Genomic DNA, 24,710 nt, shown 5'->3' on the forward strand with positions numbered 1-24,710 from the left:
AATTGTAATTTTTTTCGCCACCCTGGCCTATGTATTGCCTGACCTCCCTTATCTGACCTCATTTGCACACTGTTATATACTTTTTTTGATTGTGTTATTGACTGTGCATTTGTTTATGTTGAACTGCTTTGCTTTATCTTGGCCAGGTTGCAGTTGTAAATCAGAACTTGGTCTCCACTAGCCTCCCTGGTTAAATAAAGGTGAAATAAAAAAAAAACACTCAATCATAGGACCTACTGAAGAGATGAGTCTTAAAGGTTGAGACCGAGTCTGCGTCTCTCACATGGGTTGGCAGACCACTCCATAAAAATGGAGCTCTATAGGAGAAAGCCCTGCCTCCAGCTATTTGCGTAGAAATTCTAGGGACAGTAAGGAGGCCTGCGTCTTGTGACCGTAGCGTACGTGTAGGTATGTACGGCAGGACCAAATCGCAAAGATAGGTAGGAACATGTAATGCTTTGTAGGTTAGCAGTAAAACCTTGAAATCAGCCCTCGCCTTAACAGGAAGCCAGTGAAGAGAGGCTAGCACTATATGATCAAATATTTTGGTTCTAGTCAAGATTCTAGCAGCTGTTTTCAGCACTAACATACGTTTATTCGGTGCTTTATCCGGGTAGCCAGAAAGTAGAGCATTGCAGGAGTCTAACCTAGAAGTGACAAAAGCATGAATGAATTTTTCGGCATCATTTTTGGACAGAAAGTTTCTGATTTTTGCAATGTTACGCAGATGGAAAAAAGCGGTCCTTGAAACAGTCTTGATATGTTCGTCAAAAGAGAGATCAGGGTCCAGAGTAACGCCGAGGTCCTTCAGTTTTATTTGAGACGACTATACAATCATCAAGATTAATTGTCAGATCCAACAGAAGATCCCTTTGTTTCCTGGGACCTAGAACGAGCATCTCTGTTATGTCCGAGTTTAAAAGTAAAACATTTGCCACCATCCACTTCCGTATGTCTGAAACACAGGCTTCCAGGGAGGGCAATTTGGGGGCTTCACCATGTTTCTTTTCACCAAAAGAATGTGGTGATCGATGGTATAAAAAGTAGCACTAAGGTCTAGGAGCACGAGGACAGATGCAGAGACTTGGTCTGACACCATAAAAGGTAATTTACCACCTTCACAAGTGCAGTCTGCTATGGTGGGGTCTAAAACCAGACTGAAGCGTATACATTGTTTGTCTTCAGGAAGGCAGTGAGTTGCTGTGCTACCGCCAGCTCTAAGATTTACCATTGCGTTAGGTTTGTTAAAATAGAGCCCAAATATCAATATAATGTAATCCAAAGTAATATCGCTATAACTATTGATTTATTCCCCCATCACTACCCTCTATGCACCTATCCCATGTGTTAATTGTCTAAAATCATCCATTCTCCTCTTCTTTCGCCAAGGCGGCACGTCAGAAGATCCAAAGCCTGGAGGCCACTGTGGAGAACTTCCTGTCACGTGAGTCCAAGATGAAGCACATGATTCGCTCGCTGGAGCAGGAGCGCCAGTCCTACCAGAAGACTATTGAGCGCATGCGCTCCTGCCTGCCCCCGGACGCCCTGGCTGACGTGGAGATGACCCACATGGTCAAGCCTGCTCAGGGGCCAAACGGCAAGGCCAAGCCCACCGCCAAGAAGCCCTAATGGGGGAAGAGTGGAAGGCAAAGGTGAGGGAGAGACTGGAGAATGGACAGGTAGATTGATATTACTGACATAGAGAGAGGACTCTGACAATGGATGGATAGAATTTCTGAATTTGAAAACCAAACTTTATTGGGACTATTAACATTTGTGAAACTGTTTAGCCATATTATATGTGTTGTCGTTTTAAGACAGGTGGTGTAGTTCCTATGTGATGTGTCACCATTTCGACAGACAGACACTGACAGTATGGCAATGTGGTCTGATTTGAATGTGCTGTGTGTGCCTGTGTGCGTTTGTCTGTGTGCGCGCACACAGGAAATAAGAAGAGTATAGAGAAGGTTCACAGTCTCTCTGTTAGGCTGGAGGACAGACTGAGTTGAATGTCACTGCTCACACACCAGAAACAGCTGACATCATGGACAGACACTTTTCATTATGTTCCAGGACAGTGCACTGTCTCCAGGACTTTCTCTCTTCCTTCATACTGTTTTAACCCACCTTCACATCTGAGTCATGTTCTCCAATGATTCTGATTGAAAAGAGAAAAAGTCAAAGGAATAATTAAATAAGCTCTAGTCTGATATCGACTGTTAAGCGCTGACCTGCCTGCAGCTAAAAAAAAATATGTTTATCTTAAAAAGTTGAATGTTGAATGTTGCAAACGGTGTTACACTGTTCACTTTTTTGTATTGTGAACCGAAAGCGATTACTGAAAGTTGACCAAGTGGACGTGTAGCATATTTGGGTCTTTGTAATATGGATGATTTCTATTATTTGCTTTCTGAAATGTCGAAAGAATGTTTATTTTTGATTGTCAATCTGTCAATCGTGTAGGAACAGTTATGTTTCACAGAGTTGACACAAACAGCACTCCATGTGAAATGACTTTGAATTAGGCTACTGCAGCCGATCCACACGTTTAAGGTTGACGACGCCTATCAACTAGCCTGTAACCATCGAGGTGATTGATGGTTTACCACCACCCTTTCACAACCAGTCAACTCACACAGAACTGAAAGGTGATGTTTTTCTATAGCTACTTCAAATTAAGCAGCATATCCCACAAGAAATATAAACGAATTGATACGTTTTTATTTAAGATAAATCAAGTAATCAATTTAAGAAACACAATTACAATTCGCATTTCCTGATGTGCAGGAAAATCCCTGCGACAACAGAGGTGGTCAAATGAAGATATTACATCTGTATGACACAGGCTTCACTTATTCGACGGAGTCGTCGTTGTGGAAATTGCTTGTGTAACGCTCAGTGCTTTTCTTAGGGTGGTTGTGGTTGCATTGTTATTTGCCTTAATGTACTCTCTCCTGTACTGCCTTTGGACCCAAAGAGGTTTTAATGCTTTCGTTGCTAAATGGTTAGCAACCAGAAGTGTATTATAATTCATACAAGTGTTTTTTTTTCTCTTCTATTTCATCAAATGATCACGGTTACTATTTCAGCGCTGTTTTTCAACACTGTCCGTGTTTAATTGTTTCAAAATGTTCATGTGTTTCAATGCTTTGTGTTTTCATGTTAAACAAGCTAGAAAGACATCTAGTTCTGGGTCATACAAAGACAACCGTCCTTTTGCTATCTAGAGATTCATGTCTTACGAAGATGCTCCATTGGAAATATAGGCTGGCCAATCATCATTGATCATCAGAGAATGAACTAGATTAAAGTCATGTTTTTGTGTTAACTCATGAGTGCCAAATAAAAGCATGAATGCAGTTATCTACCCTGAATCGGAAATAAGCTTATGACCATGATTGAGGGTGATATAAGGGAAGCCCTAATGGCTGGCTTGAGTGTTTGCTTTCTTTTGCGTCTGTGTAGGTAGCCAACATCATCGCATTGTTCAATCACTGCTATGGAATAACGCCGATTGTGTTGAATTAATGTCGACTGCCTGTTTTTGTTGAAATGAGGCCTCGCAAAGAAAAATGTCACGTGTACTTCAATAAATCACACCTTCACTGCCTTTTTCTATTCACTTGTGTCTCGAGTGGTTTCTTTCACTTAAAATAATGGTAAATAATTGTTTTGTAATTTCAGAAAATGTCCATAATACGTATATCTGCATTAATCAAATTATTATATTATTATATATTTATATATATATATTATATTATATATATATATATTATTTGTCACATGCGCCAAATACAACAGATGTTGACCTTACCGTGAAATGCTTGCTTACGAGCCCATAACCAACAACGGAGTTTAAGAAATAGAGTTAAAAAATATTTCCTAAATAAAGTCAAAAATAATAAAAAGTAACACAATAAAATAAGAATAACGAGGCTATATACAGGGTGTACTGGTACCGAGTCGATGTGCAGTGGTACAGGTTAGTCAAGGTAATTTGTACATGTAGGTAGGGGTAAAGTGACTATGCATAGATAATAAACAGAAAGTAGCAGCAGTGTAAAAACAAAAGTGGGGAGTTGTCCATGTAAATAGTCTGGGTGGCCATTTGATTAATTGTTCAGCAGTCTTTATGGCTTGGGGGTAGATACTGTTAAGGAGCCTTTTGGTCCTAGACTTGGTGCTCCGGTACCGCTTTCCGTGTGGTACTAGAGAGAAGAGTCTATGACTTGGGTGACTGGAGTCTGACAATTTGGGCCTTCCTCTGACACCTCCTAGTGTATAGGTCCTGGATGTCAGGAAGCTTGACCCCAGTGATGTGCTGTGCTGTACTCACTACCCTCTGTAGCGCCTTATGGTCAGATGCCGAGCAGTTGCCATACCAGGATGTGATGTAACCGGTCAGGAGGCTCTCAATGGTGCACCTGTAGAACTTTTTGAGAATCTGGGAACCCATGCCAAATCTTTTCAGTCTCCTGAGGGGGGAAAGGTTTTGTTGTGCCCTCTTCACGACTGTCTTGGTGTGTTTGGACCATGATAGTTTGTTGGTGATGTGGACACCAAGAAACTACTGACCCGCTCCACTACAGTCCCGTCGATTGGAATGGGGACATGTTCGGCCCTCCTTTTCCTGTAGTCCATGAACAGCTCCTTTGTCTTGCTCACATTGAGGGAGAGGTTGTTGTCCTGGCATCACACTGCCAGGTCTCTGACCTCCTCCCTATAGAGTCGTGCTTGGCCATGCAGTCGTGGGTGAACAGGAGGGGTCTAAGCACACACCCCTGAAGGGCCCCCGTATTGAGGATCAGATGTGTTGTTGCCTACCCTTACGTCCTGGATCCAGTTGTAGAAGGAGGTGTTTAGTCCCATGGTCCTTAGCTTAGTGATGAGCTTCGTGGGCACTATGGTGTTGAACGCTGAGCTGTAGTCAATGAACAACATTCTCATATAGGTGTTCCTTTTGTCCAGGTGGGAAAGGGCAGTGTTGAGTGAGATTGAGATTGCGTCATCTGCAGATATGTTGGGGCGGTATGCGAGTTGGAGTGGGTATAGGGTTTCCAGGATGATGGTGGTGATGTGAGCCATGACCCGCCGTGAAAGCACTTCATGTCTATCGATGTAAGTGCGTCACTGGGCAGCTCGCGGCTGGGTTTCCCTTTGTAGTTTGTAATAGTTTGCAAGCCCTACCACATTCGACGAGCATCAGAACTGATGTAGTAGGATTCAATCTTAGTCTTGTATTGACGTGTTGCCTGTTTGATGGTTCATCTGAAGAAATAGTAAGATTTCTTATAAGTGTCAGGATTAGTGTCCCGCTCCTTTAAAGCGGCAGCTCTAGCCTTTAGCTTGGTGTGGATTTTGCCTGTAATCCATGACATCTAATTGGGATATGTACGTACAGTCAGTGTAGGGACGACGTCGTCGATGCATTTATTGATGAAGCCGATGACTGAGATGGTATACTCCTCAATGCCATTGGATGAATCCCGGAACGTATTCCAGTCTGCAAAACAGTCCTGTAGCGTAGCATCCGCATCATCTGGCCACTTCCGTATTGAGCTAGTGACTGGTACTTCCTGCTTTAGGATTTGCTTGTAAGCAGGAGGATATAATTATGGTCAGATTTGCCAAATGGAGGGCGAGGGATAGCATTTTTCCCCTCTATTTATACATGTGACATGCTGGTAGAAATCAGTATATATAGACCAATATATATTGTCCTGCTAATAACAGGGTTATTAATAATATATCTAAGAATATCCAACTGGCTTTTATATAATTCAAAATGAACAATAATAATCGCTTTGTTTAAAAAAATCTTATTTTGGAGAGTGAGAAAAAGGCCATTCTTGAACATGGGGTGAGATATTCTTACTACTTTGTAAATAAAGCCAGTTTGTTATTTAGAATTATTTATTTCTGTTTTTAGAGGGAGAGAAACCAAAAACCTACAGTCATCTCATGGGTCTTCCAGTCAAGGCCAGCACAGGTATTGAACCAGCATCTGTAACAACACAGCTTGCATTGCTATGCAGTGTCTTAGACCATTGCACCACTCAGGAACTGTACAATGTGACTGGTTGGGTGTGGCAGTAAGAGCAAAATAATCCTAATAAAATAATAAAAACCTTAGTGTAACAACGTCCATAGCCTTGAAGTGCTTTGAAAGGCTGGTAATGGCTCACATCAACACAATTATCCCAGAAACCCTAGATCCACTCCAATTTGCATACCGCCTAAATGATGCAATCTCTATTGCACTCAACACTGCCTTTTCCCACCTGGACAAAAGGAACACCTATGTGAGAATGCTATTCATTGACTACATCTCAGCGTTCAACACTATAGTGCCCACGAAGCTCATGACTAAGCTAAGGTCCCTGGGACTAAACACCTCCCTTTGCAACTGGATCCTGGACTTCCTGACAGGCCACCCCCAGGTGGTGAGGGTAGGTAGCAACACATCTGCCAAGCTGATCCTCAACACTGGAGCCTCCAAGGGGTGCGTGCTCAGTCCCCTCCTGTACTCCCTGTTCACCCACGACTGCATGGCCAGGCACGACTCCAACACCATCATTAAGTTTGCTGACGACACAACAGTGGTAGGACGGATCACCGACAACGACGAGACAGCCTATAGGGAGGAGGTCAGAGACCTGGCCGGGTGATGCCAGAATAACAACCTATCCCTCAACGTAACCAAGACTAAGGAGATGATTGTGGACTACAGGAAAAGGAGCACCCAGCACGTCCCCATTCTCATCGATGGGGCTGTAGTGGAGCAGGTTGAGAGCTTCAAATTCCTTGGTGTCCACATCAACAACAAACTAGATTGGTCCAAACACACCAAGACAGTTGTGAAGAGGGCACGACAAAGCCTATTCCCCCTCGGGAAACTAAAAAGATTTGGCATGGGTCCTGAGATCCTCAAAAGATTATACAGCTGCAACATCGAGATCATCCTGACCGGTTGCATCACTGCCTGGCACGGCAATTGCTCGGCCTCCGACCGCAATGCACTTCAGAGGGTAGTGCGTACGGCCCAGTACATCACTGGGGCAAAGCTGCCTGCCATCCAGGACCCCTACAACAGGCGGTGTCAGAGGAAGGCCCTAAAAATTTTCAAAGACCCCAGCTATCCCAGTCAAAGACTGTTCTCTCTACTACCGCATGGCAAGCGGTACCGGAGTGCCAAGTCTAGGACAAAATGGCTTCTCAACAGTTTTTACCCCAAGCCAAAAGATTCCTGAACAGGTAATCAAATGGTTACCCGGACTATTTGCAGTGTGTGCCCCCCCCAACCCCTATTTTACGCTGCTGCTACTCTCTGTTTATCTTATATGCATAGTCACTTTAACTATACATTCATGTACATACTACCTAAATTGGCCCGACCAATCAGTGCTCCCGCATATTGGCTAACCGGGGCTATCTACATTGTGTCCCACCACCCGCCAACCCCTCGTTTTACGCTTCTGCTACTCTCTGTTCATCATATATACATAGTCACTTTAACGATACCTACATGTACATTCTACCTCAATAAGACTGACTAACAGGTGTCTGTATATAGCCTTGCTACTCTTTTTTCAAATGTCTTTTTACTGTTGTTTTATTTCTTTACTTACCTACACACACACACACACACATACCTTTTTTTCTCCGCACCATTGGTTAGAGCCTGTAAGTAAACATTTCGCTGTAAGGTCTACACCGGACACTGAAGTCATGCACAATTATCAGTTTCCATTTAGGTTGATGTCGCCCATTCATTGTCAGTTAGAGACACAGTAGGACCCAAAAGCATAATCATTACTCTAACTCCCCCTTGCGTTGGTCTGGAGCAATGAAGTGGTGACGCAGGGTACCGTACTAAACCACAAATTACCTCTAAATCCTGCAGCGTAAGTTCACAGTTTTTAAAGGAGGGACCACTGTATGTGATGTCAACCAGAGAGGGACTTGTTTTAAAGGAGGAACCACTGTATGTGATGTCAACCAGAGAGGAACCACTGGATGTGATGTCAACCAGAGAGAGACTTGTTTTAAAGGAGGGACCACTGTATGTGATGTCAACCAGAGAGGGACTTGTTTTAAAGGAGGAACCACTGTATGTGATGTCAACCAGAGAGGAACCACTGGATGTGATGTCAACCAGAGAGAGACTTGTTTTAAAGGAGGGACCACTGTATGTGATGTCAACCAGAGAGGAACCACTGTATGTGATGTCAACCAGAGAGAGACTTGTATTAAAGGAGGGACCACTGTATGTGATGTCAACCAGAGAGAGACTTGTTTTAAAGGAGGGACCACTGTATGTGATGTCAACCAGAGAGGAACCACTGTATGTGATGTCAACCAGAGAGAGACTTGTTTTAAAGGAGGAACCACTGTATGTGATGTCAACCAGAGAGGAACCACTGTATGTGATGTCAACCAGAGAGAGACTTGTTTTAAAGGAGGAACCACTGTATGTGATGTCAACCAGAGAGAGACTTGTTTTAAAGGAGGGACCACTGTATGTGATGTCAACCAGAGAGGAACCACTGTATGTGATGTCAACTAGAGAGAGACTTGTTTTAAAGGAGGAACCACTGTATGTGATGTCAACCAGAGAGAGACTTGTTTTAAAGGAGGAACCACTGTATGTGATGTCAACCAGAGAGGAACCACTGTATGTGATGTCAACTAGAGAGAGACTTGTTTTAAAGGAGGAACCACTGTATGTGATGTCAACCAGAGAGGAACCACTGTATGTGATGTCAACCAGAGAGAGACTTGTTTTAAAGGAGGAACCACTGTATGTGATGTCAACCAGAGAGAGACTTGTTTTAAAGGAGGGACCACTGTATATAATGTCAACCAGAGAGGGACTTGTTTTAAAGGAGGAACCACTGTATGTGATGTCAACCAGAGAGGAACCACTGTATGTGATGTCAACTAGAGCGGGACAAGACTTGTTTTAAAGGAGGGACCACTGTATGTGATGTCAACCAGAGAGAGACTTGTTTTAAAGGAGGAACCACTGTATGTGATGTCAACCAGAGAGGGACTTGTTTTAAAGGAGGAACCACTGTATGGGATGTCAACCAGAGAGGAACCACTGTATGTGATGTCAACCAGAGAGGGACCACTGTATGTGATGTCAACCAGAGAGAGACTTGTTTTAAAGGAGGAACCACTGTATGTGATGTCAACCAGAGAGGAACCACTGTATGTGATGTCAACTAGAGCGGGACAAGACTTGTTTTAAAGGAGGGACCACTGTATGTGATGTCAATCAGAGAGGAACCACTGTATGTGATGTCAACCAGAGAGAGACAAGACTTGTTTTAAAGGAGGGACCACTGTATGTGATGTCAACCAGAGAGAGACTTGTTTTAAAGGAGGGACCACTGTATGTGATGTCAACCAGAGAGGAACCACTGTATGTGATGTCAACCAGAGAGAGACAAGACTTGTTTTAAAGGAGGGACCACTGTATGTGATGTCAACCAGAGAGAGACTTGTTTTAAAGGAGGGACCACTGGATGTGATGTCAACCAGAGAGAGACTTGTATTAAAGGAGGAACCGCTGTATGTGATGTCAACCAGAGAGAGACTTGTTTTAAAGGAGGAACCACTGTATGTGATGTCAACCAGAGAGGAACCACTGTATGTGATGTCAACCAGAGAGGGACAAGACTTGTTTTAAAGGAGGAACCACTGTATGTGATGTCAACCAGAGAGAGACTTGTTTTAAAGGAGGGACCACTGTATGTGATGTCAACCAGAGAGGAACCACTGTATGTGATGTCAACCAGAGCGGGACCACTGTATGTGATGTCAACCAGAGAGGAACCACTGTATGTGATGTCAACCAGAGAGGAACTACTGTATGTGATGTCAACCAGAGAGGGACCACTGTATGTGATGTCAACCAGAGAGGGACTTGTTTTAAAGGAGGGACCACTGTATGTGATGTCAACCAGAGAGGGACCACTGTATGTGATGTCAACCAGAGAGGAACCACTGTATGTGATGTCAACCAGAGAGGGACCACTGTATGTGATGTCAACCAGAGAGGGACTTGTTTTAAAGGAGGGACCACTGTATGTGATGTCAACCAGAGAGAGACTTGTATTAAAGGAGGGACCACTGTATGTGATGTCAACCAGAGAGAGACTTGTTTTAAATGAGGGACCACTGTATGTGATGTCAACCAGAGAGGGACAAGACTTGTTTTAAAGGAGGGACCACTGGATGTGATGTCAACCAGAGAGAGACTTGTTTTAAAGGAGGGACCACTGGATGTGATGTCAACCAGAGAGAGACTTGTTTTAAAGGAGGAACCACTGTATGTGATGTCAACCAGAGAGATACTTGTTTTAAAGGAGGGACCACTGTATGTGATGTCAACCAGAGAGGGACAATACTTGTTTTAAAGGAGGGACCACTGTATGTGATGTCAACCAGAGAAGGACAAGACTTGTTTTAAAGGAGGAACCACTGTATGTGATGTCAACCAGAGAGAGACTTTTTTTAAAGGAGGGACCACTGTATATAATGTCAACCAGAGAGGGACTTGTTTTAAAGGAGGGACCACTGTATGTGATGTCAACCAGAGAGGAACCACTGTATGTGATGTCAACCAGAGAGAGACTTGTTTTAAAGGAGGAACCACTGTATGTGATGTCAACCAGAGAGAGACTTGTTTTAAAGGAGGGACCACTGTATGTGATGTCAACCAGAGAGGGACTTGTTTTAAAGGAGGGACCACTGTATGTGATGTCAACCAGAGAGGGACCACTGTATGTGATGTCAACCAGAGAGAGACTTGTTTTAAAGGAGGGACCACTGTATGTGATGTCAACCAGAGAGGGACTTGTTTTAAAGAAGGGACCACTGTATGTGATGTCAACCAGAGAGAGACTTGTTTTAAAGGAGGGACCACTGGATGTGATGTCAACCAGAGAGAGACTTGTTTTAAAGGAGGGACCACTGTATGTGATGTCAACCAGAGAGAGACTTGTTTTAAAGGAGGGACCACTGTATGTGATGTCAACCAGAGAGAGACTTGTTTTAAAGGAGGGACCACTGGATGTGATGTCAACCAGAGAGAGACTTGTTTTAAAGGAGGGACCACTGGATGTGATGTCAACCAGAGAGAGACTTGTTTTAAATGAGGGACCACTGTATGTGATGTCAACCAGAGAGAGACTTGTTTTAAAGGAGGGACCACTGTATGTGATGTCAACCAGAGAGAGACTTGTTTTAAAGGAGGGACCACTGGATGTGATGTCAACCAGAGAGAGACTTGTTTTAAAGGAGGGACCACTGGATGTGATGTCAACCAGAGAGAGACTTGTTTTAAAGGAGGGACCACTGGATGTGATGTCAACCAGAGAGAGACTTGTTTTAAAGGAGGGACCACTGGATGTTATGTCAACCAGAGAGAGACTTGTTTTAAAGGAGGGACCACTGTATGTGATGTCAACCAGAGAGGGACTTGTTTTAAAGGAGGAACCACTGTATGTGATGTCAACCAGAGAGGGACTTGTTTTAAAGGAGGGACCACTGTATGTGATGTCAACCAGAGAGGAACCACTGTATGTGATGTCAACCAGAGAGAGACAATACTTATTTTAAAGGAGGGACCACTGTATGTGATGTCAACCAGAGAGAGACTTGTTTTAAAGGAGGGACCACTGGATGTGATGTCAACCAGAGAGAGACTTGTTTTAAAGGAGGGACCACTGTATGTGATGTCAACCAGAGAGGGACTTGTTTTAAAGGAGGAACCACTGTATGTGATGTCAACCAGAGAGGGACTTGTTTTAAAGGAGGGACCACTGTATGTGATGTCAACCAGAGAGGAACCACTGTATGTGATGTCAACCAGAGCGGGACAAGACTTGTTTTAAAGGAGGGACCACTGTATGTGATGTCAACCAGAGAGAGACTTGTTTTAAAGGAGGAACTAAATTTCTAAATCCACCATCTTGGACATTTCAGTGTTTGATTGTGGAAATGCGCCTCTCGGGTTTCTCTACAATCTGGAATTCTTAATAAAATGACATTTGAACTTTCTTCCGGTTGTCTGTGTGGTTTGTCCTTATGTAGGAAGGAATCTGAGACAATTTATCCACAGGAGAGTTTATTTAACCAAGTTTTCAAAGCCCTGGTAGTGTGTCTGATTTCTATCACATGAAGCATGTGCACACGATGTAAATACACATGCACACTTGCCGAGCTCGTGCACGTGTTTACATGGTTTTTCAGTAGTCTGGTATTAATGATTTAATTTAGACTGGGTCTCAGGGCATTCCATAGGGACGGCATAAAATGAATTAATGGCCTAAATACTCTACCTGCTAGCAGCATGTGGTCCGCGTCTGAAGCAGGATCCATAAGCGGGAGACGGTTCTGATTGGAAAACCGAGCAGTAAACAAAAACTGTTACATCCAGTTTGGACTACCCCACCCAAATCAAATATGGATGCCAATGTTTTGTTCTCGCTGTGTGCACACACGTTTCCCCTACTTCCTGTCTGGATAAACACAGTGGCCTATTTGCAAAGCTGATTAGCTGGGACAAACAGGTGTGAAACAGACAGTTGTGCATGCCAAGCGATTCCACAACATGGAATCCTTTTTTTTTTTTTTTTTTTGGAGGGGGGTAGTAAACAATGATTTTCTAATCAGCACTGTCCACAGAGCTACTCTCCGACATGGGAAAAGCACTGCCAAAAGGGTATGGGTTGGCAAATATCTCGCAAGGTGGGTAACTGTTTTATATATATATATATATATTAATATAATATACATACATACACACACACACTGAATATTCTGTATGACAAGAGCCTTTGGAATCATTACCGCTCTCAGAGTTCTGTGGCCTTACTGCTGGTTGGCACGGAATCAACCTGACTACAGCAATTACCTGACTACAGTACAGGGTTTCTGAGAAATGCTATTTGGAAAAATCTGTGAACAACATTTTGCAACCTTGCACTCAGACACCGATTTTTGGTCCGAAATCCATTCAAGCTGATTTTAAGACACCAGCTAACCTAGCCCATTTCCTATAATATATAACATATGCTGAGTGTTCAAAACATTAGGACCACTTTCCTAATATTGAGTTGCAACCCCTTTTGCCCTCACAACAGCCTCACTTCATTGGGGCATGGACTCTACAAGATGTCGAAAGTGTTCAAATGGACTTCAATATTTTGTATTACCCAGTCACCCTCTGAATGGCATACATTCACAATCCATGTCTCAAAAAATCCTTCTTTAACCCGTCTCCTCCCCTCATGTACACTGACTGAAGTGACATCAATAAGGGATCATAACTTCCATCTTGATTCACCTGGTCAGTCTGTCATGGAAAGAGCAGGTGTTCTTAATGTTTTGGACATGCATACATACAGTGGGGAACCAAATTATTGACACCATTGATAATGATGAGCAATAATGAGCATATCAAATAAAAATCAATTCTGAGCTACATTGTATGCAAAAAAATTGGGAAATTATTTTATACAGTTGCACAGACAAGAGGTTTTGTTTAACAAATAAATATTCAAGATGAAAGATTCTTATAAATAAAGTTAAAAGTTTATTATTCCGTCCCATATTCCTAACACGCAATGACTACATCAAGCTTGTGACTCTACAAATTTGTTGGATGCATTTGAAGTTAGTTTTGGTTGTTTTTCAGATTATTTTGTGCCCAATAGAAATAAATGGTATGTAATGCATTGTGTTATTTTGGAGTCACTTTTATCGTAGATAAGAATAGAATGTGTTCATAAACACTTTTACATGAATGTGGATGCTACCATTTAAAACATTTGTATGATCTTATCCAGAGTGACTTATCCAGAGTGACTTATCCAGAGTGACTTGTGAGTGCATACAGATTGATACATGTTCATACTGGTCCCCTCTGGTAGTCAAACCCACAACCCTGGCATTGCAAGTGCCATGCTCTACCAACTGAGTCACACGGGACCATGATTAGACCATGATATATTCTGAGTAATGATGAGTGAGAACGTTACAGAGGGTCAAAGAGCATACCCCCAAAACATGTTAATCTCCCCATGCTAATCTCCTTGTAATGGTGGGAGGTGGGAGGTTAGCATGTCTTGGGGGTATGATCTTTGACCCTATGTAGCTATCTCACTCATCGTTATTCACGATTCATTCAGGACTCTCCGTAATCATGGTAGCATCCACATTAATTTAGAGGTGTTAGAAACATATTCTAAAAGTGAATCCAAAATGACACAATACATTATTTTTGGGGGGGCAGGAAATCATCTGGGACACAAAATTGGGTGCAACTTAATATTAGGAAAGTGTTCCGAATGTTTGGAACGTTATATATAACAATGTTTGTTATATATTATAGGAAATGGGCTAGGTTAGCTGGTGTCTTAAAATCAGCTTGACTGGATTTCTGACCAACCTGCTCAATCAATAATTCTTATTAACAGTAGGTGCTTGGCTTCACAAGAAGAGCAAGATGTAAAATACAGATTCAAGTAATTCAAATTAAACCACGTCCTTCAACACAACTTTCTACGTCACAGAGTTATGGATGCACCGTAAAGCTCACAATTATATATTTTTTGATAGCTCAAACAGGTCAGTCACGTGCTCTAGCAAGGTTCTAGCCTCGGTGTTAGCCGAATCAGGAGGAAGCGGTACTCGCTAAGCAAGCAGCGTGATGTTCGTAACATTGGTTCCTAGTGACTCAGATGCATAGTTGGGCAGCTCACGGGCCGGGGTGACTCGCTGTGTAGCGAGTTTAGAAGGGGTGAGTGTGATGGAGTGTGATGGAGTCACTCCACAGCTAGCTTAAAATGTTGTTGATAGCTCAAATGGCGGTCATGTGTGTTTCCAATCAGAGGATCACTGGTTTGAGCCTGGTATGGCAACATGGACAGTGGAGGAAGCTATACTGTTAGCACATCCGTTTCATCTAGTTTCAATGAAGCAGTAAAGGTGTTGTAAAGTAAACTTTCCAGACAATTTTGTCTGGCCTAACTCATTAGTAAGTCTTCCCAGGGTCTTGTTCAGTAGGGAGAAAAGTTTCTGAAACGGGGAGGTACTACCTTGCTGTCTCCAATAAGAACACAGATTTGCATTTCCATTGGAAAACATTTCGCTACAATGAGCCTTACTGAACTCGACCCAGGTCATGAGTCATCACAGGAACCCAATGTGAGATAAACTAACCAGTTTCAAAGATGGCCGCCGGTTGCCCACTCTATAGAGAAAAATAAAGATTAAAGGATTTCTATGGCGCACTTTGTTTTCATAGGATGGTCTCACATGCAGGGGGCTGCAGTGTCGCAGAGCCTAATCCACACACAGACGGCTGTCATGCCAGAGCCTATAACGCACACACAAAAGGGGGCCACATTTGTGTGATATTCCTAACTTATTCCCACACGCGGACACTTCCTGCAGCAGGGAAAAGCTGAGACTCCGGGACTCCTCTGGGGATAGCAGGCAATACAGGTCAGCTTCCTTTGCCTTATCAGTACTTTTTGTGTTTTTACCCTGGTCTTCCTCTCTCCCTCCATCTCTGTCATTCCCTCCCTCACTCACTCCCTCTATTCCTCCCTCCCTCTGTTCTACCTCCCTCCCTCCATCTACCCCTACCTCCATCTATCCTTCCATCTGTTCTGTCCTTCCCTCTATCTATCCCTCTTTCCCTCCTATCCTTTCCTCTCTCTATTCCTCCCTCCCTCTGTTCTCCCTCCCTCCGTCTATTCCTCCCTCTATCCATCCCTCTGTCCTTCCCTCCCTCCATCTATCTCTCCCTCTCTCTGTCCATCCCTCCCTTCATCTATTCCCTCCCATATGTCTGCCTCCCTCTGTGCCTCCCTTACTTCCTCCATTTATTCCTACCTCGCTCCATCCCCCTCCAAGTCCTTCTCTCTCTTGTTTTCCCCCTCAATTTCAGTACACATTGAAATTGTAGCATGTTATCCGATCCCTTACTCACTCACACATTCTTGACAAAAATCGGTGCCTGAGTGCAAGGTTACAAAATGTTGTTCACAGATTTTTCCAACTAGCATTTCTCAGAAACCCTGTACTGTAGTCAGGTAATTGCTGTAGTCAGGTTGATTCCGTGCCAACCAGCAGTAAGGCCACAGAACTCTGAGAGCTATAATGATTCCAAAGGCTCTTGTCATACAGAATATTCTGTGTGTGTGTGTGTGTGTGTGTGTGTGTGTGTGTGTGTGTGTGTGTGTGTGTGTGTGTGTGTGTGTGTGTGTGTGTGTGTGTGTGTGAGAGAGAGAGAGGCTGGGATCGGGGTCACGAGGGAAAGAGGGAGCTAACAGACGGTATTGGAGTGGTTAGGCCAGAGTGGAGGAAAGGAGACAAAGGGCTGTGAGACAGAGAGTTTATCCTAGACACACGAGGGCTAATAATTTTAGAGATGGGGAAAGGGCCGATAAAGCGGGGGGAAAGTTTACCACGGATGGGCAGATCCCGAGTGGAAAGCCCTCTGCTCGAGACGATAGCAGGGAGCAGGTAGTCATGAAAAGACCAGGCTATATTCCAGGTACGGCAACAGCGGCGGACGAACATCTGGGCAGAGGTTATGCTGACTTCTTCCTCTTGCTCGGAGAAGAGCGGGGGCTGATATCTGAAGGGCGAGAGACCAGTGGCTGAGCAGGGAAGGGTGTTGCGGGCATATTCCACCCACATGAGTAGCTGGCTCCAGGTGGTGAGGTTGGCGGAGATGCAGCAAGAAGAGCCATCTCCAGGTCCTGATTGGCTCGCTCTGACTGGTACTTAGACTGGGGGTGAAAACCAGAGGACAGGCTGGCCGACCACCCAATGAGGATACAGAACACCTGCCAGAACCGGGATGAGAACTGAGGACCATGGTCGGAGACCATGTCGACCAGGAGTCCATGGATCCGGAAGACGTGCAGCACCATTAGCTGAGCTGTCTCCTTGGCTGAGGGTAACTTGGGAAGGGGAATAAAATGGGTGGCTTTAGAAAACCTATCCACCACCGTCAGTATCGTGGTGTTGCCATCTGACGGAGGGAGACCAGTGACGAAGTCCAGGGATATATGGGAACAGGGGCGGTGAGGAACAGGAAGTAGTTGAAGGAGGCCAGCCAGAGCTTGCCGAGGAATCGTATTCTGTGTGCACTCAGTACAGGCGGAAACAACTGCGGAGATGTCAGGAACCGTGATGGGCCACCAAAAAATGTTGTCGGATGTGGGTGGCAGGTCAGTCAGGGTGGCAGATCAGTCTAGGCAGGTATTCCCAAAGGGGTACGTGCAATGTGTCACAATTTATTTTTTTAAACATCACATTTTCAAACAGTACATTTATATTTTCCAACGGTAGCCTCATTTCACTGCCAACATAATTTTATTAAACTATCTAGTTTAATAACAACACAAAGTCAAATAAAGGTAGCCTAGGCAAATAATTAACATCCAGTCACATTAACCGTTACTCTCTTCCGGGAAACATTCACTCTTGTGCAGACATTTAGAAATTAAACATGACCATTTGAAAAATAAGCCATTGGAGTTTTTTGAGCGAGAATAAAGAAGACTTTCAAGCAATGAGACGTATAAAAGCATCAGACATTAACAAGGAGGGACTAGAAGCATCTGATATGGTGAGTTACCCAGTGGCTAGGACAGGCAAGCAGTATTGTGGAGAACTTCCTGCTGCCGCGGATATTGCTGGGACAATGGTGGGGGAAAATGCCAACAAAACAATACAGACAATGCCTTCATCAAACAACACTGTTTCACAACGCATCAGCGACATGGCAGGAGATGTTTTGAAACAATTATTGCTTCACATACAAGCCAGTGAATGATATGCGTTACAACTGGATGAGTCAACAGACGCGGCGGGCCTGGCACAGCTCCTGGTATATGTCCGTTACGTTTATGGGGGATCAATGAAGTAAGACATCTTCTTTTGCAAAGCAATGGAAACCAGGACATCAAATGGACTTTGGTGGTCAAGATGTGTTGGTATCTGTACTGACGGTTCAAAAGCCATAAGAGGGAGACATAGTGGAGTGGTAACGCGCGTGCAAGCAGTTGCCCCGGACGCCACTTGAGTACACTGCAGCAAGAGGCTCTTGCTGCCAAGGGAATACCTGACAACTTGAAAGACGTTTTGGACACTACAGTGAAAATGTCGTGTCCGAAATTTGTTTAAAAAATAATAAATTAAATGTAACCTTTATTGAACTTGGCAAGTCTTATTTACTTTGAATGTCTACTGGGGAACTGCCTTGTTCAGGAATGACAGATTTTTACCTTGTTGGGTTGTGACAAAAACTCACACTCATTCTCAGTGGCAGACAGGCCGTTGGGAGCACCGAGACATTTCCCGGTGGCCTGAGGGTTGTTTTGGCCTGCCGTGAATAGTCAACTTGACCAGCGAAAATATAGCAAGCAGGAATGAGTTGACGGAGAATCCATGCATCAAGCTCGACTCTCCCTCTCTCAATGCAGTGCGCACGCCAAGGTGCGCACGCCAAAAATGACATCAGGTCTCTCCGCGATGCACATAGCCACCTGCTTCTCTACCGATAACATTTTAGACAAGTCGCACTGCAAAATGGATGGTCAGAAAAGAACGGTGGAGCAGAGAGGGAGAGAATAAAAAAGAGAAAGGCCCTTGCCACAGACGCAGCTAAATGCTGCTAAATAAGCAACATATTCGCCAGTCAAGGGACCAGGTCAAAAACACACACACTGATACACACACACGACACCCAGCATGGCCTGCTAAGTAGCCTAGCTAATAATAGTGACACAACGGCCGGGAGGCTAAACAGTTTGCACGTCTTACCTCTTCGTGGAGGAATTATATAATAGCAATGAGTGCCATCATAATATAACATTGAAGGCAATATGTTTCAACTCGCAAAAAATAGTAAACCTAGACTATGGACTTGCCAGCATTCGGTCATGACTCATGCCACATAAGCTAGGGAAAGTGCACATACACTGTACAGAGAAACAGGCTACAATAACATCACCATAATACAGTTGAAGACAGAAGTTTACATACACCTTAGCCAAAAACATTTAAACTCAGTTTCACAATTCCTGACATTTAATTCTAGTAAAACTTCCCTGCCTTAGGTCAGTTAGGATCCCCACTTCATTTTAAGAATGTGAAATGTCAGAATAATAGTAGAGAGAATTATTTATTTCAGCTTTTATTTATTTCATCACATTCCCAGTGGGTCAGAAGTTTACATACACTCAATTAGTATTTGGTAGCATTGCCTTTACATTGTTTAACTTGGGTCAAGCGTTTTGGGTAGCTTTCCACAAGCTTCCCACAACAAGTTGGGTGAATTTTGGCCCATTCCTCCTGACAGAGATGGTGTAACTGAGTCAGGTTTGTAGGCCTCCTTGCTCGCACATGCTTGTTCAGTTCTGCCCACAAATTTTCTATAGGATTGAGGTCAGGGCTTTGTGATGGCCACTCCAATACCTTGACTTTGTTGACCTTAAGCCTTTTTTGCCACAACTTTGGAAGAATGCTTGGGGTCATTGTCCATTTGGAAGACCCACTTGCGATCAAGCTTTAACTTCCTGACTGATGTCTTGAGATGTTGCTTCAATATATCCACAGAGTTTTCCATCCTCATGAAGCCATCTATTTTGTGAAGTGCACCTGTTCCTCCTGCAGCAAAGAACCCCCACTTCATGATGCTGCCACCCCCTGTGCTTCACGGTTGGAATGGTGTTCTTCGGCTTGCAAGCCACCCCCTTTTTCCTCCAAACATGACAATGGTCATTATGGCCAAACAATTCCATTTTTGTTTTATCAGACCAGAAGACATTTCTCCAAAAAGTAAGATTTTGAACCCATGTGCAGTTGCAAACCTGCTGAGCGGCCTTTTAGGTTATGTTGATATAGGACTCATTTTACTGTGGATATAGATACTTTTGTACCTGTTTCCTCCAGCATCTTCACAGGGTCCTTTGCTGTTGTTCTGGGATTTATTTGCACTTTTCGCAGCAAAGTATGTTCACCTCTAGGAGACAGATCACGTCTCCTTCCTGAGCGATATGACGGCTGCGTGGTCCCATGGTGTTTGTACTTGCGTACTATTGTTTGTACAGATGAACATGATACCTTCAGGCATTTAGAAATTGTTTCCAAGGATGAACCAGACTTGTGGAGGTCTACAATTTATTTTCTGAGGTCTTGGCTGATTTATTTTGATTTTCCCATGATGTCAAGCAAAGCGGCACTGAGTTTGAAGGTAGGCCTTGAAATACATCCACAGGTACACCTCCAATTTATTCAAATGATGTTTTCCAAGCTGTTTAAAGGCACATTCAACTTAGTGTATGTAAACTTCTGACCCACTGGAATTGTGATACAGTGAATTAAAAGTGAAATAATCTGTCTGTAAACAATTGTTGGAAAAATTACTTGTGTCATGCACAAAGTAGATGTCCTAACTGACATGCCAACACTATAATTTGTAAAGAAGAAATTTGTAGAGTTGTTGAAAAACGAGTTTTAATGACTCCAACCTACATGTATGTAAACTTCCGACTTCAACTGTACATAGGCGTACAGAGGCCCATTATCAGCAACCATCACTCCTGTGTTCCAATTGCACGTTGTGTTAGCTAATCCAAGTTTATCATTTTAAAAGGCTAATTGATCATTAGAATACCCTTTTGCAATTATGTTAGCACAGCTGAAAAATGTTCTGATTAAAGAAGCAATAAAACTAGCCTTCTCCAGACCAGTTGAGTCTGCAAAGAAGTTGCAGAGTTGCAAAGAAAAATCCTTATCAGTTGACTTGAAAAATCTTGGAGGATGGGAGACCCACGATATAGGCATGAACCGCACGGAGACAAAAAAGGCAAGTTTAAAAAATCGTCAGACATTATTTTAACCTAAAGCGTTTAATAATTACATTTATTGGACAAAGTTATGGGGAATGAGAATGAGAAGGCTACTTACAGTGTTGGGAAGGGATAACAGCACTGGTTGAATGAGGGTATGAGGCATGAGGAGGTTTTCAGAGGCTTGACTTCAGAGCAGGACAGGGGTTGAGGTGTTCAGAGGCTTCAGTGCAGGACAGGCTCATGGATGGATGCTGTTAGAGAAGAGCTCAACTCTTCCACTGAGGGAAGGACAGGATTTGACTGGGAAGACAACAATAAAACAACACTGTTTTTACCTTTATTTAACTAGGCAAGTCAGTTAAGAACAAATTCTTATTTTCAATGACAGCCTACCAGGGAACAGCAGGTTAACTGTCTTGTTCAGGGGCAGAACAACATATTTTTACCTTGTCAGCTTTGGGATTTGACCTTGCAACTTTTGATTTACTAGTCCAACACTCTAACCACTAGGCCACCTGCCACCAAAGTTAGTCTAAGCAAGGAGTAATATCACTAATATGTTTGTGATTGACTCTACACACAATTGACTGGGCTACTCACAGTGCTTGGAGAGGAAACATTCAATGTGACTGTGGATGAGAGGGTACATGAAACATGGCTTCAGTTCAGTTTGGGCACCCGAATGGCGCAACGGTCTAAGGCACTGCATCTCAGTGCTTGAGGCGTCACTACAGACACCCTGGTTTGATTCCAGGCTGTATCACAACCGGCTGTGAATGGGAGTCCCACAGGGCAGCACAGAATTGTCTGGGTTTGGCTGGTGTAGGCTGTCATTGTTCCTAACTGACTTGCCTAGTTAAATAAAGGGTACATTTTTTTTATAAATGTCAGGAGAGAGTTGACACTGGTAGTGGAGTGGAGTGGTCATCACCTCTTAATCAGGGAGCAAGAGGGGACTTAGCTGTAAATACAAATAGCAGATACATTCCATTACAGCAGCGCCATCATAGGTTTGGGCAACAAGTTTCTCTATGAAGTTAAACTACATTTCAGAATTCACAAAGTCAAACACAGACTGCGTATCTCACCCACAAGAAACGCCCAAGAAACGTTCCTGAATTAAACGCTGATCATCCACATACCTGAAGATAACTGAGAATTGTGAGCAGACTGGCACCACAGGTCCCAGAGTGGTGGGGCAATTGTCCCCCCGGGGCCCAGAGTTTTTCCTTATCTGGTAATCTAACCAAATAAAACCCTGGACCTTATAGGGTATGGCAGGGATGAATCAGTTGTAAAAAGCTTTTAAATAGGCTATGATGGGACCAGTTTTCTAATCAGGTCACATGGTTTTTAAAGAAATTGGGGGAAAACTCCTGGCCATGGGGAGGAAGGAAACCCTGTCAAATTGTAGCAACCTTGTACCTGCTCATATTAATTATATTTAGACTAGACTAACAGGGGGGGGGTTCCTCTACACAGAGACAAAAACTGATGGACAATACTATGGAACTCACAGGGCTGAGCTTGCTTTATGCATGTTTGCATCGTGTAGGCCTTTACAACTGTAGGCCTAATAAAACACTTACTCAGTCTGTCATCAGTATTGTTGATTGATTAATTCCTGTTAGTCATTTTGGATTTAAAATATCTAGGCAGCCTAGCCAGTTTGAATATAAACCAAATTTGATCATTCAGATTTTCTACTGACATAAATAAATGGACTGGGGGGGGGGGGGCGAAATATACTTCTCCCAAGGGGAAAGAAATATTAGATTCTAATGTAAAATTGTTCAAGCAAATCCGCAAGGTAGATGGATTCTTTTATATCTTGGACCATAAACAGATTTGGCTCATTAATCTATAAGGTCCAAATAATGATGACTACGCTTCTTTGAAAATATATATAATAACTTATCAAGCCTATAAGCAATGCAAGACTCTTATTATGGTGGGAGATTATAATACAGTTTTAAATACCTCAACGGACTGTAAAGGAAATCACACTAGAAACTATTACCCTTATGCACCTAAGGAAATCATGAATAGCATGGAAATAATGGAACAAGTGGATATATGGAGGCTTAAATATCCTGACCTAGTGAGATATACTGTACATGACGGAGGCTCAATCAAGCTCTTATGTCATTCTCGCTGGCACAAAAGTGTTGATAGGGGATAGAATGTGTTTGGACCATCAAATAATTGGCATATACAGTACATTTCTCTTACAGAATTTCCACATGGGTGAGGATATTGGACATTTAATCAAAGCCTATTGGATAACAGCTTGTTTTTAACCAGGACTGAAGAATTTATAACTGACTTTCACCGACATAATATACAGTGCATTCGGAAAGTATTCAAACCCCTTGACTTGTTCCACATGTTGATACATTTCAGCCTTATTCTGAAATAGTTTTCCCCCTCATAGATCTACACACGATACACCATAATGAAAAAACAAAAACAGGTTTTTAGAAATTTTTAGGAAAGTTATTGAAAATAACACAATCCTGTCTCAGAGCTGTGAGACCTGTGAGACCTTATATAGACAGGTGTGTGCCTTTCCAAATCATGTTCAATCAATTGAATTTACAACAGGTGGACTAATCAAGTTGTAGAAATGTAGAAATCATCAAGGATGATCAATGGAAACAGGATGTAACTGAGCTCAATTTTGAGTCTCGTAGCAAAGGGTCTGAATACGTACAGTATGTAAATATGGTATTTCTGTCTTTAATTTTGTGTAAATTTGCATTCATGTCTAAAAACCTGTTTTCGCTTTGTCATTATGGGGTGTGGTGTGTACAGTCATGGCCAAAAGTTTTGAGAATGACAGAAATATTAATTTTCACAAAGTCTGCTGCCTCAGTTTGTATGATGGCAATTTGCATATACTCCAGAATGTTATGAAGAGTGATCAGATGAATTGCAATTAATTGCAAAGTCCCTCTTTTCCATGCAAATGAACTGAATCCCCCTACCAAAAACAATTCCACTGCATTTCAGCCCTGCCACAACAGGACCAGCTGGCATCATGTCAGTGATTCTCTCATTTACACAGGTGAGTGTTGATGAGGACAAGGCTTGAGATCACTCTGTCATGCTGATTGAGTTTGAATAACAGACTGGAAGCTTCAAAAGGAGGGTGGTGCTTGGAATCATTGTTCTTCCTCTGTCAACCATGGTTACCTGCAAGGAAACACATGCCGTTATCATTGCTTTGCACAAAAAGGGCTTCACAGGCAAGGATATTGCTTCCAGTAAGGTTCCACCTAAATCAACCATTTATCGGATCATCAAGAACTTCAAGGAAAGCGGTTCAATTGTTGTGAAGAAGTCTTCAGGGCGCCCAAGAAAGTCCAGCAAGCGCCAGGACCGTCTCCTAAAGTTGATTCAGCTGCGGGATCTGGGCACCACCAGTACAGAGCTTGGTCAGGAATGGCAGCAGGCAGGTGTGAGTGCATCTGCACGCACAATGAGGCAAAGACTTTTGGAGGATGGACTGGTGTCAAGAAGAGCAGCAAAGAAGCCACTTCTCTCCAGGAAAAACATCAGGGACAGACTGATATTCTGCAAAAGGTACAGGGATTGGACTGCTGAGGACTGGGGTAAAGTCATTTTCTCTGATGAATCCCCTTTCTGATTGTTTGGGGGTTCCGGAAAGAAGCTTGTCCGGAGAAGACAAGGTGAGCGCTACCATCAGTCCTGTTTCATGCCAACAGTATGAGACCATTCATGTGTGGGGTTGCTTCTTAGCCAAGGGAGTGGGCTCACTCACAATTTTGCCTAAGAACACAGCCATGAATAAAGAATGGT

General features: G+C 43.2%; 1 protein-coding gene across 5 annotated transcripts in view; it reads left to right on the forward strand.

Annotated features, from left to right (window-relative positions):
- The window catches only part of tbc1d4 (TBC1 domain family, member 4), a 139,850-nt gene extending 136,230 nt beyond the window's left edge, over positions 1 to 3,620 (forward strand). For all 5 annotated transcript variants that reach the window (XM_021578614.2, XM_021578615.2, XM_036959627.1 and 2 more), the window contains one exon: positions 1,390 to 3,620. In XM_021578614.2, coding sequence (XP_021434289.2) covers positions 1,390 to 1,629 — 240 coding nt within the window. In that variant the 3' untranslated portion in view covers positions 1,630 to 3,620. The remainder of the gene's footprint in view (positions 1 to 1,389) is intronic.
- The last annotated feature ends 21,090 nt before the right edge of the window (positions 3,621 to 24,710 follow it).

Source organism: Oncorhynchus mykiss, chromosome 22 (genome assembly GCF_013265735.2).
Source record: "Oncorhynchus mykiss isolate Arlee chromosome 22, USDA_OmykA_1.1, whole genome shotgun sequence".
Classification (NCBI taxonomy): Eukaryota; Metazoa; Chordata; class Actinopteri; order Salmoniformes; family Salmonidae; genus Oncorhynchus; species Oncorhynchus mykiss.